A 12,486-nucleotide genomic window follows, 5' to 3' on the forward strand; every position below is an offset into this window, starting at 1 on the left:
GGTTTATAACAATCTTATTAAATTAAGAAGATAATTATGTTTGCATTAAGTAGAAATCGACACTCTGACGGCAAGGTACCCTAGAGCTTTAGGACATCATATTTTCATATCATAAATCGCAACACTGAGGTCAACACTTGTAGCTCTCCAAGATCACACCGCATTGAATCAATTGTCGGGCAATATATTCCAAGAAGCCACTACGTGTCAACTCTTCACGTGGGGTAGACACTGCCGATGTGATCTCCAACCAAGCCTTCATTCTCTTCACCCAGTTCATCCTCCTCCTCCTCCTAATCTAAACAGGGCTTTGCCCAAGTCTACCCTTATTTCCTGTTATATCAGATTGTGACACCTGTCGACCCTTATGGCCTGTGAATGTAGCGGGCCCCAGACCCGCATAATACAATTAAAATACTACTTTTTGATTGTGGGCTCCACTTTGCACCAAACAAGCCACAATCATGGTGGACACGTGTATTCCTTTTTATTTTCTATTTTTTTTTGGGGCAAAAGATAAAGATATAGTAGGTTACGTGCGGTTTGGTTTTATCTTGTAATTGTAAATGAGTTTGATAACCCCATACCCAAACACCCAAACACCCATACTTGATACTCGGTGTCTCTTGTGCATGCCATGTCTACGTGTGAGCTGGAAGTCGAAGCCCCAAAAGATATTCGTGAGTTCACACCACAAGGCACCACTTGGACAATAATATTTGTGGTTTGTGGTTTGTGGAGCAAGAATACAAGACTGTTTGTTTGTTTGGTTCCAATATCGTATTCAAATTCAACAGAGAAAAAGATGGGATGTGTTGGATTTGAATTTGACTGTCAACAAAGTGATTAATCTCTCAATTAGTTAGCCTAGAATATTGAGACAAGTGGAAAACCTTAAATAATTATAATTAATAATAAATCATGTTTGAGTTGATATCATTTTGATGATTTCAGAGATCGATCGATGATAACTATGTGTCGGTATAAATAAAAACTAAAGAATAAAAACAAAATGACGTGAACTAGACCTTTTCTTAATGCAATTTTCGTCATAAATAGTGTGAATGAAGTGATTAGGGAACAACCCAAATTAGCCAATAGATACATGACACGTTTAATATGTTACAGATCAATATCATTTTCCTTTTCAAAGTTGATGTTACTTGTTCGCATGCGACAATAGTTCGAGTTCCTGCTGCTCTCTTTCCCTTATCTCCTGACTATTTTTCTTAAACACATACAGATGCAAGGACTGGGAACAATATATAACAGAACTGGATATATTCTTTTTCTCTGGCCTTCCTCTTCCCTTCCTCTTCACACAAAAACAAAGTAAAAACCGCACGTAGTATGAACATTTCAACAAGCCAAAAAACAAAGCAGAGGTCTCTGGTTTCATATACATGGACAAAAGTTGTGTGGTCACAAATTTGAAATGCAAGGACCCGAAAATTATCGCATGACCGCCGAGATCACAGCACAACTGCCCTAAAAACAATTTATGAGGCAAAAAACAAAGACCTCTACCATTTGATTGTGGATCGTTTGAACAAGTGCCACACAAATCCAACACAAATGCAACCTCTTTTGTTTCCTGGTGTTTTTGCCATTAATTTTTACGCATATCGATTGAGTTTAGCATTTTTTTCTGTGACGCATGGCTTTGAGTCCACATCAACCTTCCCGGCCAATAAATATATTATCAAAAACTCTTTTTAAGTAAAGAAATAGTCAAAGTTTTATATACTTTAAATTTAAAACGGACGTCCCAATTCTAAGCCATTTCCTGTTGTGCTCTATTTTCGTCTGCTTCTGCAATATATATGGGATGTACGGTCTATCGGTCATTTTAGTCAGTGATGATGATGCTGCAAAATGTGTAGCATCATCATGCGGCAATGTGAACACATGTGTTTGTAGATAACTACTGAGCTTGAAGACTTTCCATTTTCCAGTCTCTTTCATCAACAACCAGTAATTGCCAATTTGTTTGTATTTGCATGTAGGTGTAAAACCAATTGCGTTAATGGTGCTCATCTTTCTTTTTCATTCCATAATAATTTCAGTTGTTTGTTTGCCTTTGTATAAGCGATATATGGATTTATATGAGCTTTGAATAAGATCTAGATAAGCTAACCACTCCATTTACTAGATGGTAAAAACAATTATAAAAGAAAAAAAACAACATAATGTGACAATTGTTTAGTTATCGTAAAGAAACGAAGTTCAAATGCGCCCGAAACATTTAAAACAAGCAAACAACATACGGTCTTGAACCGGGTTCGGGCATGACACATACTTACTTAAATGCACATGGTAAAGAAAAAATTGCCTGCTATTGCTGCATATCTCTTTGCAGCTTAATTAAATATCGTTCACATTTGCACCTCATCCACATAAGTCCTATAAGAGCTCTCAAGCCACAAACCAGATTGCAACCCGATGATATTTTACACACCACTATATTGCCTTGATTATATTATCCACCATTATCGGTGAGTAGTTGCGGGGTTCACATGGAGTTTGGTACTATTTTTCTTCCTCCATTATAGCCGCAATATACCTTGTTCGTGTAGTCAGTTCATGTAACAAATCCTTCTGAATCTGAACAATTTAGCCACCAACATTTTCATCTACTGTTTACACTTTGTGTGTATGCATTGCATACATATTGTCAAAATTGAAAGAACTTCCCATATACATTACACATTACATGTTACTATGTTAGCCTCACGTTTCACATTCAATGGATTTGAACATCAAATACATTAATTTGGTTCTTTTTATAGAAAATTTGGCATAAGTCCAATTATGAGGAGAGATTTTGGGTGCAATCCACGCAGAAATTGTTGTTGATCCAAGTCCTTTGACTTTTGCGCTACATAAGATTACATGCCTATTTCAATTTATTGATATTTACTTTTATTTATTTTTTATTTTTTGTTCCAATTATGCACCTAAAACATAAATAAGGTAAATTATGAATTCCTAAAACTGGTAAGTTATTCATTTGTAGGATATTAATTATCATATTTTATTTGAATTTAATTGCAAATCTATTTATTGAATTTTGAAATTTTCCCAAGGTATACTGACATCAAAATTTGTAATAAGAGTTCATAAAAACTTCATACCTTAACAATAGGTAAGGTACCTATGCATACACCTCGTATGCAGTATGCAGGTAATTAAACCCATAAATTACCTCTGGTCCAGGTAATTAAACCCATAAATTACCTCTAGTCTAGGTAGTTATACCCTCTAGCCCAGCTAATTGAACTCATATAATATCTTGGTATGGATCTTTAAACTCAACGGAGATAAAAATCCATACAAAATTTCTTTGGAAAAAAAAAAACACTATTACATGGAAGACATGTACGTATGTATATAAATATGAACCTCCAGAAAAAACTGATTAAGAAAACTCAAGAAAAAAACACTTACCTGTAAGGCAAGTACATATATACCTGTATATATTAACATTATTTACATGTATGTCAGGTACATAATTTAATGTGGGTTCTTGTTTGATCGATTGGTATAATATGTGAGACTTTACTTTTTTATTGATTAAATTGTATTTTATCTATATATTAGGAATATTATCAAGGAAAAAAAATTCAAAATTCAAAATTTGTAATGCAATTGCAAGGAAATAATGCATTAAATTTAGATTTTCAATGTGTTTTCCTTATTTACCTTAAAGGGTAAAATTGACACAACAAAAAAGTAATAAATGTCAAAGGACCTACATCTAAAACCAAAAACACGAGGACTAGACCCAATGACAGTTAATCATTTTGGACCTAGATCTAAGAACCCCTTCTTTTTATTTTATGGAGGGAGATTGAACTCGAATGCGACGGTCAAGACACACAATCTAAGTCAACTGAAATAATTCAAGTTTGTGCATATATATGTTTTTTTCAATGTATGAATATACATAATATGTCACCATGATTTAACTCATGATTAGAAAAGTAACTAAAAACCATATATATATTGATCAACTTTAATAGACTCCAACATCTCACATCTGTGACTTTTCATACAAGTTATATTCATATGTTTGACATTTCTTTTCTTTAGCTTTTGAGTTTGTGGCTGATTTGCAAACTGCGTTTCGATGATGGCAAAATTTTGTACTTGATTGAAATCTTGCTATCAGATTCTTAAGTGCAAATGAATCTCCGGTGAGAGTTGCAAACTTTTATTTTTATCAACACTGCTTGTAGTTAATTTGGTTTAATTTCATATTTTATCATTTTCATATTTAATCAATGTTGGGCCTGGGCCCAATACATTGGTCTTACTAAACATGGATCATATTTTATTAATTTTGTATTTACAAATCACGTAGACCATCCATTTGTCACTCCCCCATGCAAGTCCAAGTAACCATTTGTCATCAGATCACACTACCTCTAAAACAAGGAACATTTTTTATGTTCCAAGAAAGAACCAACCACCACGATGTCTTCAAAGCATAGATTCCCAGAGCAGTCATATCCTGTAATTATTTCAAATTTTACTCCTGATAATTATCAGCTTTTATCAGTAGGTTTGATGATGTGACGTAAGTGGAAATTTTTTAATTCGTACATGTACGTATGTATGTGTATATATACAATACAAAAATCAATGTATAATACTAATGGAATGAACCCTTCAATAATACGAGTAAAATTAAATATTATTAATATTCAATTTCTGATATAATTGTTAGAAAATGAAATCTTACGGAAAATATCGTAAGTTTATTAAATTAAAATAAAATAAATATATGGCAATGTGTAGACTGGGGTACATTGAAGAGTGAATATTGTGATGATATGATGGTCCCAAACCTTAATTGCAATAGACACGTACCCTACTCGCTTATCTCAGAAAACAAAAGATGAACCAATCAGTTTCTGGATATTGACTGACTGGACCAGCATCATCCCCACAAATCTTAACCGTCGGGTTGGCATACTCTTTGTTTGTGAATATCCCATTGATGCACCACTGGAAAATTCAAAGCATAGGCACCGCAGCAGCTGATCGCCGCCACATATGATGGGATCGGCCGGAGGGTTTATTGATTGAGCATGCAAAGAGTTCGAGAAGGAGAAAAGCTCTCACGGAAATGGGATATATATCGAATATTGGGATTAATTATTACTTTGCAAACCCCCCACATCAAAATCATGCACGCATCACGAGGATTGGAGTTTTAATTCGTTGAAAGCAACTTCGTGATACGTATGCCAAAGCCTAAAAAGGCCCAAGCAAAAAGAGATAAATTAATGTATAATTATAAGTTAATAATTAACGAGTTTAGTAATAAATATAACTTGGGGGGCTTCACAAATAAAAATACGTACATAATACACAAAGCAGAGAGAGAGAGAGAGATAGAGATGAAGATAGAGAGAGAGAGAGAGAGAGAGAGAGAGAGTAAATTAGGGTTCTTTTTCGGTGCCACCACAATACCCCTATTGAATGCCACACGGTTTTGTTGAGGCGCAGAGAGAGAGAGTCTAAGTATAGCTGACTTTTTGCAAAGGAGGGCAGTGAGTAAATGCGGTTTTGCTGTCCGTTTTGACTCCTTCTTTTACTTGCTTTGGTCAGCAGCACTCACCACTCTCACCACCAGGGTCTCTCTTTCTCTCTCTCTCTCTCTCTCTCTCTCTCTCTTCACCCTCTATATATATACACGTATATCTCTACAAGACAAGCCCAACCCACCTGCCTTGGACGCTTGATTTTGCAATCTTCCATCACTTCTGAGAAGAAAAAGCAAAAGAAGAAAGGAAGAGGCAAAATAAGAGAGTTTCGTTCCATTTCATTTTGGAGTTTCAGCAAAAGAAAAAAGAACCCTTTTTAGCTTCTTTTGAACTCAATCTTGGCTTATATCAGAGAGAGAGAATTGAATATCATCATCAATTTGAACAAGTAGCTAGAGCTTATAGCTAGCGGTGGAAATTTGGAAATTATGGGAAGGCCACCTTGCTGTGACAAAGTTGGGGTGAAGAAAGGGCCATGGACTCCAGAGGAAGACATCATCTTGGTCTCTTACATTCAAGAACATGGTCCAGGGAATTGGAGATCAGTTCCTACCAACACTGGTAATTATTTTATTTACATCACCCCCTTTGTTTTTTCAATTATTTCTTCATTTAGATTTTACACTGGTACCATCAATGCATCTTTTGTATGGTGGTACCTTTATTTATTTTTATTTTTTATTTACCTTTCTTCTCATAGTAACTGGATTTAATTTGGGGTTGGTTTTCATCATTAAAGTCATTTAATTATTACCCAGTACTGGTTCTTTTTTCTTTCTTCTTGAACAAAGTACTATTCCCTGCAGATTCTTGCTGCTTGATTAATTGTAAATATAGATATTGACAGTATTTTTTATTTTTTTGTTTTGTTTTTCAGGTTTGCTGAGATGCAGTAAGAGCTGCAGGCTTAGATGGACAAATTATCTGAGGCCAGGTATCAAACGCGGTAACTTCACCGATCATGAAGAGAAGATGATAATCCACCTCCAAGCTCTTCTGGGCAATAGGTAAATACTTGCACCCATCTTTTTCCAAATTTGGATGTTTTCTTTTTCCAAGCTCTTGATTTAACTTTTATAATGTTATTATTATCTTTTGTTTATGGATTTGGATTTGGGGGTTAGATACTCGCAAATCCCAATAGTAAAGATTATATATTGTTGTTGGAGTGTATATTATATTATGGAGTTTATGGGATAGGATATATGGAATTTTTAATCTTTTTATTTTTTCAATCAGGGGAATTTTAAAAAATAAAAAAGAAGGAACCTCAATTTGATGATGAAATTTATTTTTTTTAATGGGTGCAGATGGGCTGCCATAGCTTCCTACCTTCCTCAGAGAACAGACAATGATATAAAAAATTACTGGAACACCCACTTGAAAAAGAAGCTCAGAAAGCTCCAGACAGGGCTTGATGGCCATGACCACCATAACAGCCAAGATGGTTTTTCAGGTAATTCACATGATCAGCCAATCTCCAAGGGCCAGTGGGAGAGAAGGCTTCAGACTGATATCCACATGGCCAAGCAGGCTCTTTGTGAGGCTCTGTCCCTTGACAAGCCACCTACTCATGATCTTCATTTGCAAGACTTGAAGCCATCCATTAATCTTGGTTACAACAATAATGATCAACCTAACACAAACACTTGTTCTAGGCCTCACCAAGCTTCCACTTATGCATCCAACACCGAAAACATTGCGAAATTGCTCGAAAGCTGGATGAAAAATTCACCAAAGGGACCTTCATCAGCTCAAAATCATAATCAAACAAACTCAAAAACCAATCTTCCTCAGATCAATTCCTTCAAAAACAACAACAATACAGCTGCAGGTTGTTCCATGAGTACTTCTAGTGAAGGGGCACAAAGTGCAACAACCACACCAGAACAGGCTTTTGATTCCTTGTTCAGCTTCAACTCATCCACATCTGATGTGTCTCAATCTATGTCAGTGGATGAGAACAATGCAAATTTCACAGCAGAAACAAGCTGCCTGTTCCAAGATGAGAGCAAGCCTAATTTGGAAGGAGAAGTCCCTCTCACATTGCTGGAGAAGTGGCTCTTTGATGATGCTGCGCCTCATGCTCATGAAGACCTAATTAACATGTCATTAGAGAACACATCTGTCATGTTTTGAAGTTCAAAAAAACACGGTTAAGTGCTTCAATTAGGGTTTCTTTTGTTTTCTCTGGAAATTAGCCTTTGTGCTTTTAGCTAGCCGTGGTAGTACTTTTTTCGCTTTTTGCTTTCTCTTCTAGCCTAAGCAGAAAGATAACACCCCACTTAATGCACGAACAGGAAAGTGTAAATTCAAAGTATATCTATATTTACGTATCTGCTTTTGTTCTGGAGAATAATGAATTAAGATGTTTTTTTTATGGTTTCAATTTTCATCCACCTAGAACAGGAAATCCTTGTAATTTGTGCATCTTTTGGTAGGTAAATCCATTTTCTCTCCATTCTCACGCTTACCCATCATTTAATGTTACGTTAAACACAGTTTCAATTTTCCCTCAATCTACATATATATAGGCAAGCGGTTTAGGAATTCAGGTACTATATACGGTTTTAGTAGGGTTTCGCTTTTATATTATGAAATACGCTAAGTGTCGGCAAGAGAAATAAAGTTTGCGGCAAAGCATTTGCTTCGTCTCATTGGTAGGTTCAATATTAATAATAGCATTAAGTTTGTTTAAATGTAGTTTGTCTAGTTCTAAAGATAATATAGAGAGACTCTGTAGCCGTACTATCTCTTCATGAACATTTATATACCATATCTATTGCACTAGATCTTTCCAAAACATCAAATAACTTTTATTGAATCCTTAAATAGGATTTTTTATTTTAGAGAAAAACGATAGATTACATTCATAATTCAGGCCGTGATATAATCCCAAGTCGTTCTTTATACAATTTTAGAACTTTATTAGCTACGTCACTAGTGACTCTAGACGATGTTCGACAATAGTTAGTAAATTGCTTCCCTATAAAACAACCTAAAAATAAGTTATACACTATCAGAATCAACACACAACCTACGGTACATAGGAATAGTGTTCTTAATTAGATTGATATATATATACACACACACAGTTATTCTCTCATTCGGATGTCCGCATAGAAAATACATAGCATTTGCAAGATAATAATGTCCGGACGTCTGCATAGGAGAATTTCTGTATATATATACAGTTATTCTCTCATCCAGATGTCCGCACGTTATTATCGTACAGATGCCATTGTAAACAGAGAGGAAATCAGAGAAGGGTAGTAGAAAATACATGGCGTCCGCACTATAATAACGTCCGCACATTGATATAGGAGAATTTATATATATATACAGTCCCTTTTTATTGAGGGATCCCTCAAAGAAAATTATTTGAGAGACACCCTTTAGGGTCTCCTACGATTTTTTTTTCAACAATCCAAACCATCTATTTTTTTAAGTATACATTCATAGATTATCTTTGCAAAAAATTAGACAAATCGGAAACCGTTTTGACATCCAATTGTATCCTACAAAATTAATAAACACGGTGTTTTAAGAAAGTATTAAAATTCCATTAACTCAATTGAGTGGTCAAATGATATTGAATTCAAGTGATTTTTTGTAGAGATGATATTTGAATGATTATCTAAAAAATAGACGGTTTAGAATAGTGAAATAAAATGTGGAGTGAGCCCTATAAGGGCGTCCCTCAATAGAAACTCTTTGTACATATATATATATATATATATATATATATATATATTATAGAAGATTAATTTCTCTCCAATTAACTGGGTGGTCAATTTGATTTTTTGCTGATTAGATTGAACTATATGTAGTTTGATATATGTTAAAACTAAAATAATTCAATATATGTAGCACAGTGACACATCAAAAATAACTTTTTAAGTTCGACTCATATTTAAGGAGGTAGTTGGATCTCAATTTAAAAGAAATTGATGATGCATAGGGAGAAAACTACTTTGTACCTTGGATCTTAATGACAATGTTGCAATCATAGAAGGTTTAATCACAATTAAGGACCGAAAAAGTAAGAAATTTAGTAGACCAGTGATTTTCCTAAGTACAGTAAAGTGTTAAAATTCTCAGTTATGGGGCCCTAGATGGTTTTCCTCTTCTACTCAACCTAATTTGACTTGCATATAATTGAAGTTGGAAATTGAAACCATTCAACTGGTGTTAACTCTCAATGAGGATCATCCAAAGCTTATCTTTCATTGTCCAATTATCATTCTCATAATTAAGTGGGTTTTTTGAGAGCGAGACGACAGAGGAAAATCTAAAGCCAAGAATTGCCTTGGAAATATTGAAAATGGTGGCCTTAAATGCACAGCATGTGAAGGGTTTGACTTTTTCTCTGTGATTATTTTTAGTTGGACTTGCTTGACCACCAGTCCTTCACGAAACGTAAACTGTAAAAGCTTTTGCAGGAAGCTGCAATGCATAATGTGCATAAGTTCCTCATGAAACAGTGCTTTTGGCTGCTTTTATATCCTCTCCTTTTGAATTGGCATTATAAGCAACGCATATGAAGCCGAAATTTATTGAAACACAGCTAGCTTCACAGAGCCACAGGCTGCTCAATTCTGCGTGCTTCAATTTCAAAGCTACAAAATTTACCTGCTAGGCCTAATTTTTGGCAGAGAATTAGCTCCATTTCAAAGGAAGCTTCGTTTGAGACCAACCAAACATTAAAGTGGTGCATATGCGTGGACCGTGGTAGAGTAATGGGTTTCAAAGCCAAAGTCATGAGAGCCCATGTTCCTCGCCAGAGTGACAACCAAGCTTGCTTAAGTTCTTGCCTTTTTCAATTTAATATTCTCTATTTGATTACTCACTTAGACATTATAATTTTCTTTTCTAGAATGGGACTCTAACACCATCCGTCATGTGATGATATCAATTCATGTAATATAATATAGGTGGACGATGATAATACAACACGTCTTAGGATAGTATCCTCATATGACTATATTACGATCAAGATATTTTTGAGTGTTACAATTACAATGTCACGTGGCGTTATTCAAATGTTACAAAATAATTAGGTAAAATGAACTTAAAATATAGTATTAATATATGTATAATATAAGTATATTAGTAACACCATGTTACAATAGATCCGTCGTAATTACAAACTAAGTATGACACAGAAATTTCTCCCTCCATTTGGTCCATAAAACTGATCTCACTAAACTTGACTATCAGTCCAAAAGACAACAAAGACAAAATTTCCCTATCCCGTCATAAAGAAAAGAAGTGGGACGCATAAATTAAACTATTTTTTTTATTTTTTATCTCTATCAAATAGAGCAATTAGTGGGACAAAAGCATGTGCATCTTTAGCCATCGCAACCTAAAACCTGAATTAAGGAAATCATGTGGTACAAGTTTCACAAGTATAGATAGATCTGCACAAGACACAACCAAGGTGGCTTGGTCCCGTGGGCACTGGGGACGGGACCATGCCTTATTATCTCACAGTATTCTTATGTAAGTAGGGTCTGCTGAGCTTTCAAATTGTTCTGTTTCATCACCATAAAAATGGCCAACAAACTTATAAATCATATTCAACTCATGATATGCAGCTTGCCTGGAAGTGGCCACTATTAATTCCGTCACTAAAAGAAGAAAAATAAAACTTGTATATTATTTTGCCTCTAGTTTTGCCCACGTCATATCTATATCAACTATAATTCATCATGTTAGATGCATTATTAAACTACATTTCTGCAGTGTGCGGTGTGTGCTTATGTAATCACATCAACAACCAAAAAAAGAAGGGAAAAAAAAAAATACATGCTTTAGATGTTATTTGGTTTTTTAAATTCCTGCCAGTTGGGTGGGGTTGGGGGGGACCTAGAAGTTGCAAGATACGAGAAATGAGAGAGGGATAAAATAGGTAAAAATAAGTATATGATTTGGGCTCAGCTCATCTTTTTGATGTTTTTGTTTCAAAAGAGGCCCGTGGTAAGAAAGGAAGAAAATATGTGATAGGCGCTATAATAAGGGGTTATAAAGGGTTATAATGAGGGGATTCTTAATAGCCGTCTAATTGAGTGCATTGAACTCCATCATTATAACCCCTCAATATGGCCTCTCTTTATAGAAGCTCCCAAAAAATATAGAGTTGGGCGTCGAGGGAAGTGTGACCAATGATTTGGGTGTGTTGAGAGTGAGAGAAACTCTCATGTAACGGGGATCACACTTTTTGCTATTTCCGGCAAATAACGTAATGACATGTAGTATAACTTTTTTATGTGTTATTGTGTTATTGATCGGGGGCTGGAGATAACAAAATAGTGTTATTCCCGTTACATATGAGTTCTTTGGATTGAGAGGAGTTGATTGGGGAAATAGATTCAATGGTTAATGGGCCCCATGAACATGTTTTGGCATCAAATCCTTTCAGGCATTATAAACCCAGAAAAAGAGGAGTGGATCACTAGGAATTAGCCCAATGTCGATTTGAAACCCAATCTCAATTTAGTCTTATTCTTAGCCCAACTTAACCCTATATCTTGTTCACCATTAACAGTCCAACCCCATTTTTTATTTTTCCTAAAACACCCAACCCAACCCAACCCAACCCAATACATCAAGGTAATTACAAAGAAGTTGTAACTAATGGTTTTTCTCCTCCTACATTCACAATGAGATAGGAATGGCAGAAATTCTCGTCGGGTCAGGTCCTCATCGGATCTCTAGCCCTAACAGAGGTAGATTTTGAGAAAAATCAGGGCAAGTACGAGGTTTAAAAATTCCCGATTGGGTTCAATTCCTAATTTGCACCTCTTCCAAGAAAAAAATAAGTGAATAAAAAAAGAAACCCATATTTCGATTTAGTTGGATTGAAAGGCAAAAAGCTCTATGCACCAATATGAGCCGCCAAAAGAAAATTGAGAGGGGGTAAAATTAAGAG

General features: G+C 35.2%; 1 protein-coding gene and 1 pseudogene across 1 annotated transcript; both read left to right on the plus strand.

The window, feature by feature from the left end:
• LOC148294601 (glutathione S-transferase U9-like) overlaps nucleotides 1–12,486 on the plus strand; it is a 59,003-nt pseudogene that overhangs the window by 13,918 nt on the left and 32,599 nt on the right.
• Nucleotides 5,703–7,941, plus strand: LOC110762388 (myb-related protein 306). Its single transcript, XM_021965026.2, has 3 exons — nucleotides 5,703–6,113; nucleotides 6,430–6,559; nucleotides 6,863–7,941. The coding sequence occupies exons 1-3, from the start codon at nucleotides 5,981–5,983 to the stop codon at nucleotides 7,689–7,691; spliced, it is 1,092 nt and encodes a 363-aa protein (XP_021820718.1). The 5' UTR covers nucleotides 5,703–5,980; the 3' UTR covers nucleotides 7,692–7,941.

This window comes from Prunus avium, chromosome 5 (assembly GCF_965620075.1).
Source record: "Prunus avium chromosome 5, drPruAviu1.hap1.1, whole genome shotgun sequence".
In the NCBI taxonomy this organism is placed as follows: Eukaryota; Viridiplantae; Streptophyta; class Magnoliopsida; order Rosales; family Rosaceae; genus Prunus; species Prunus avium.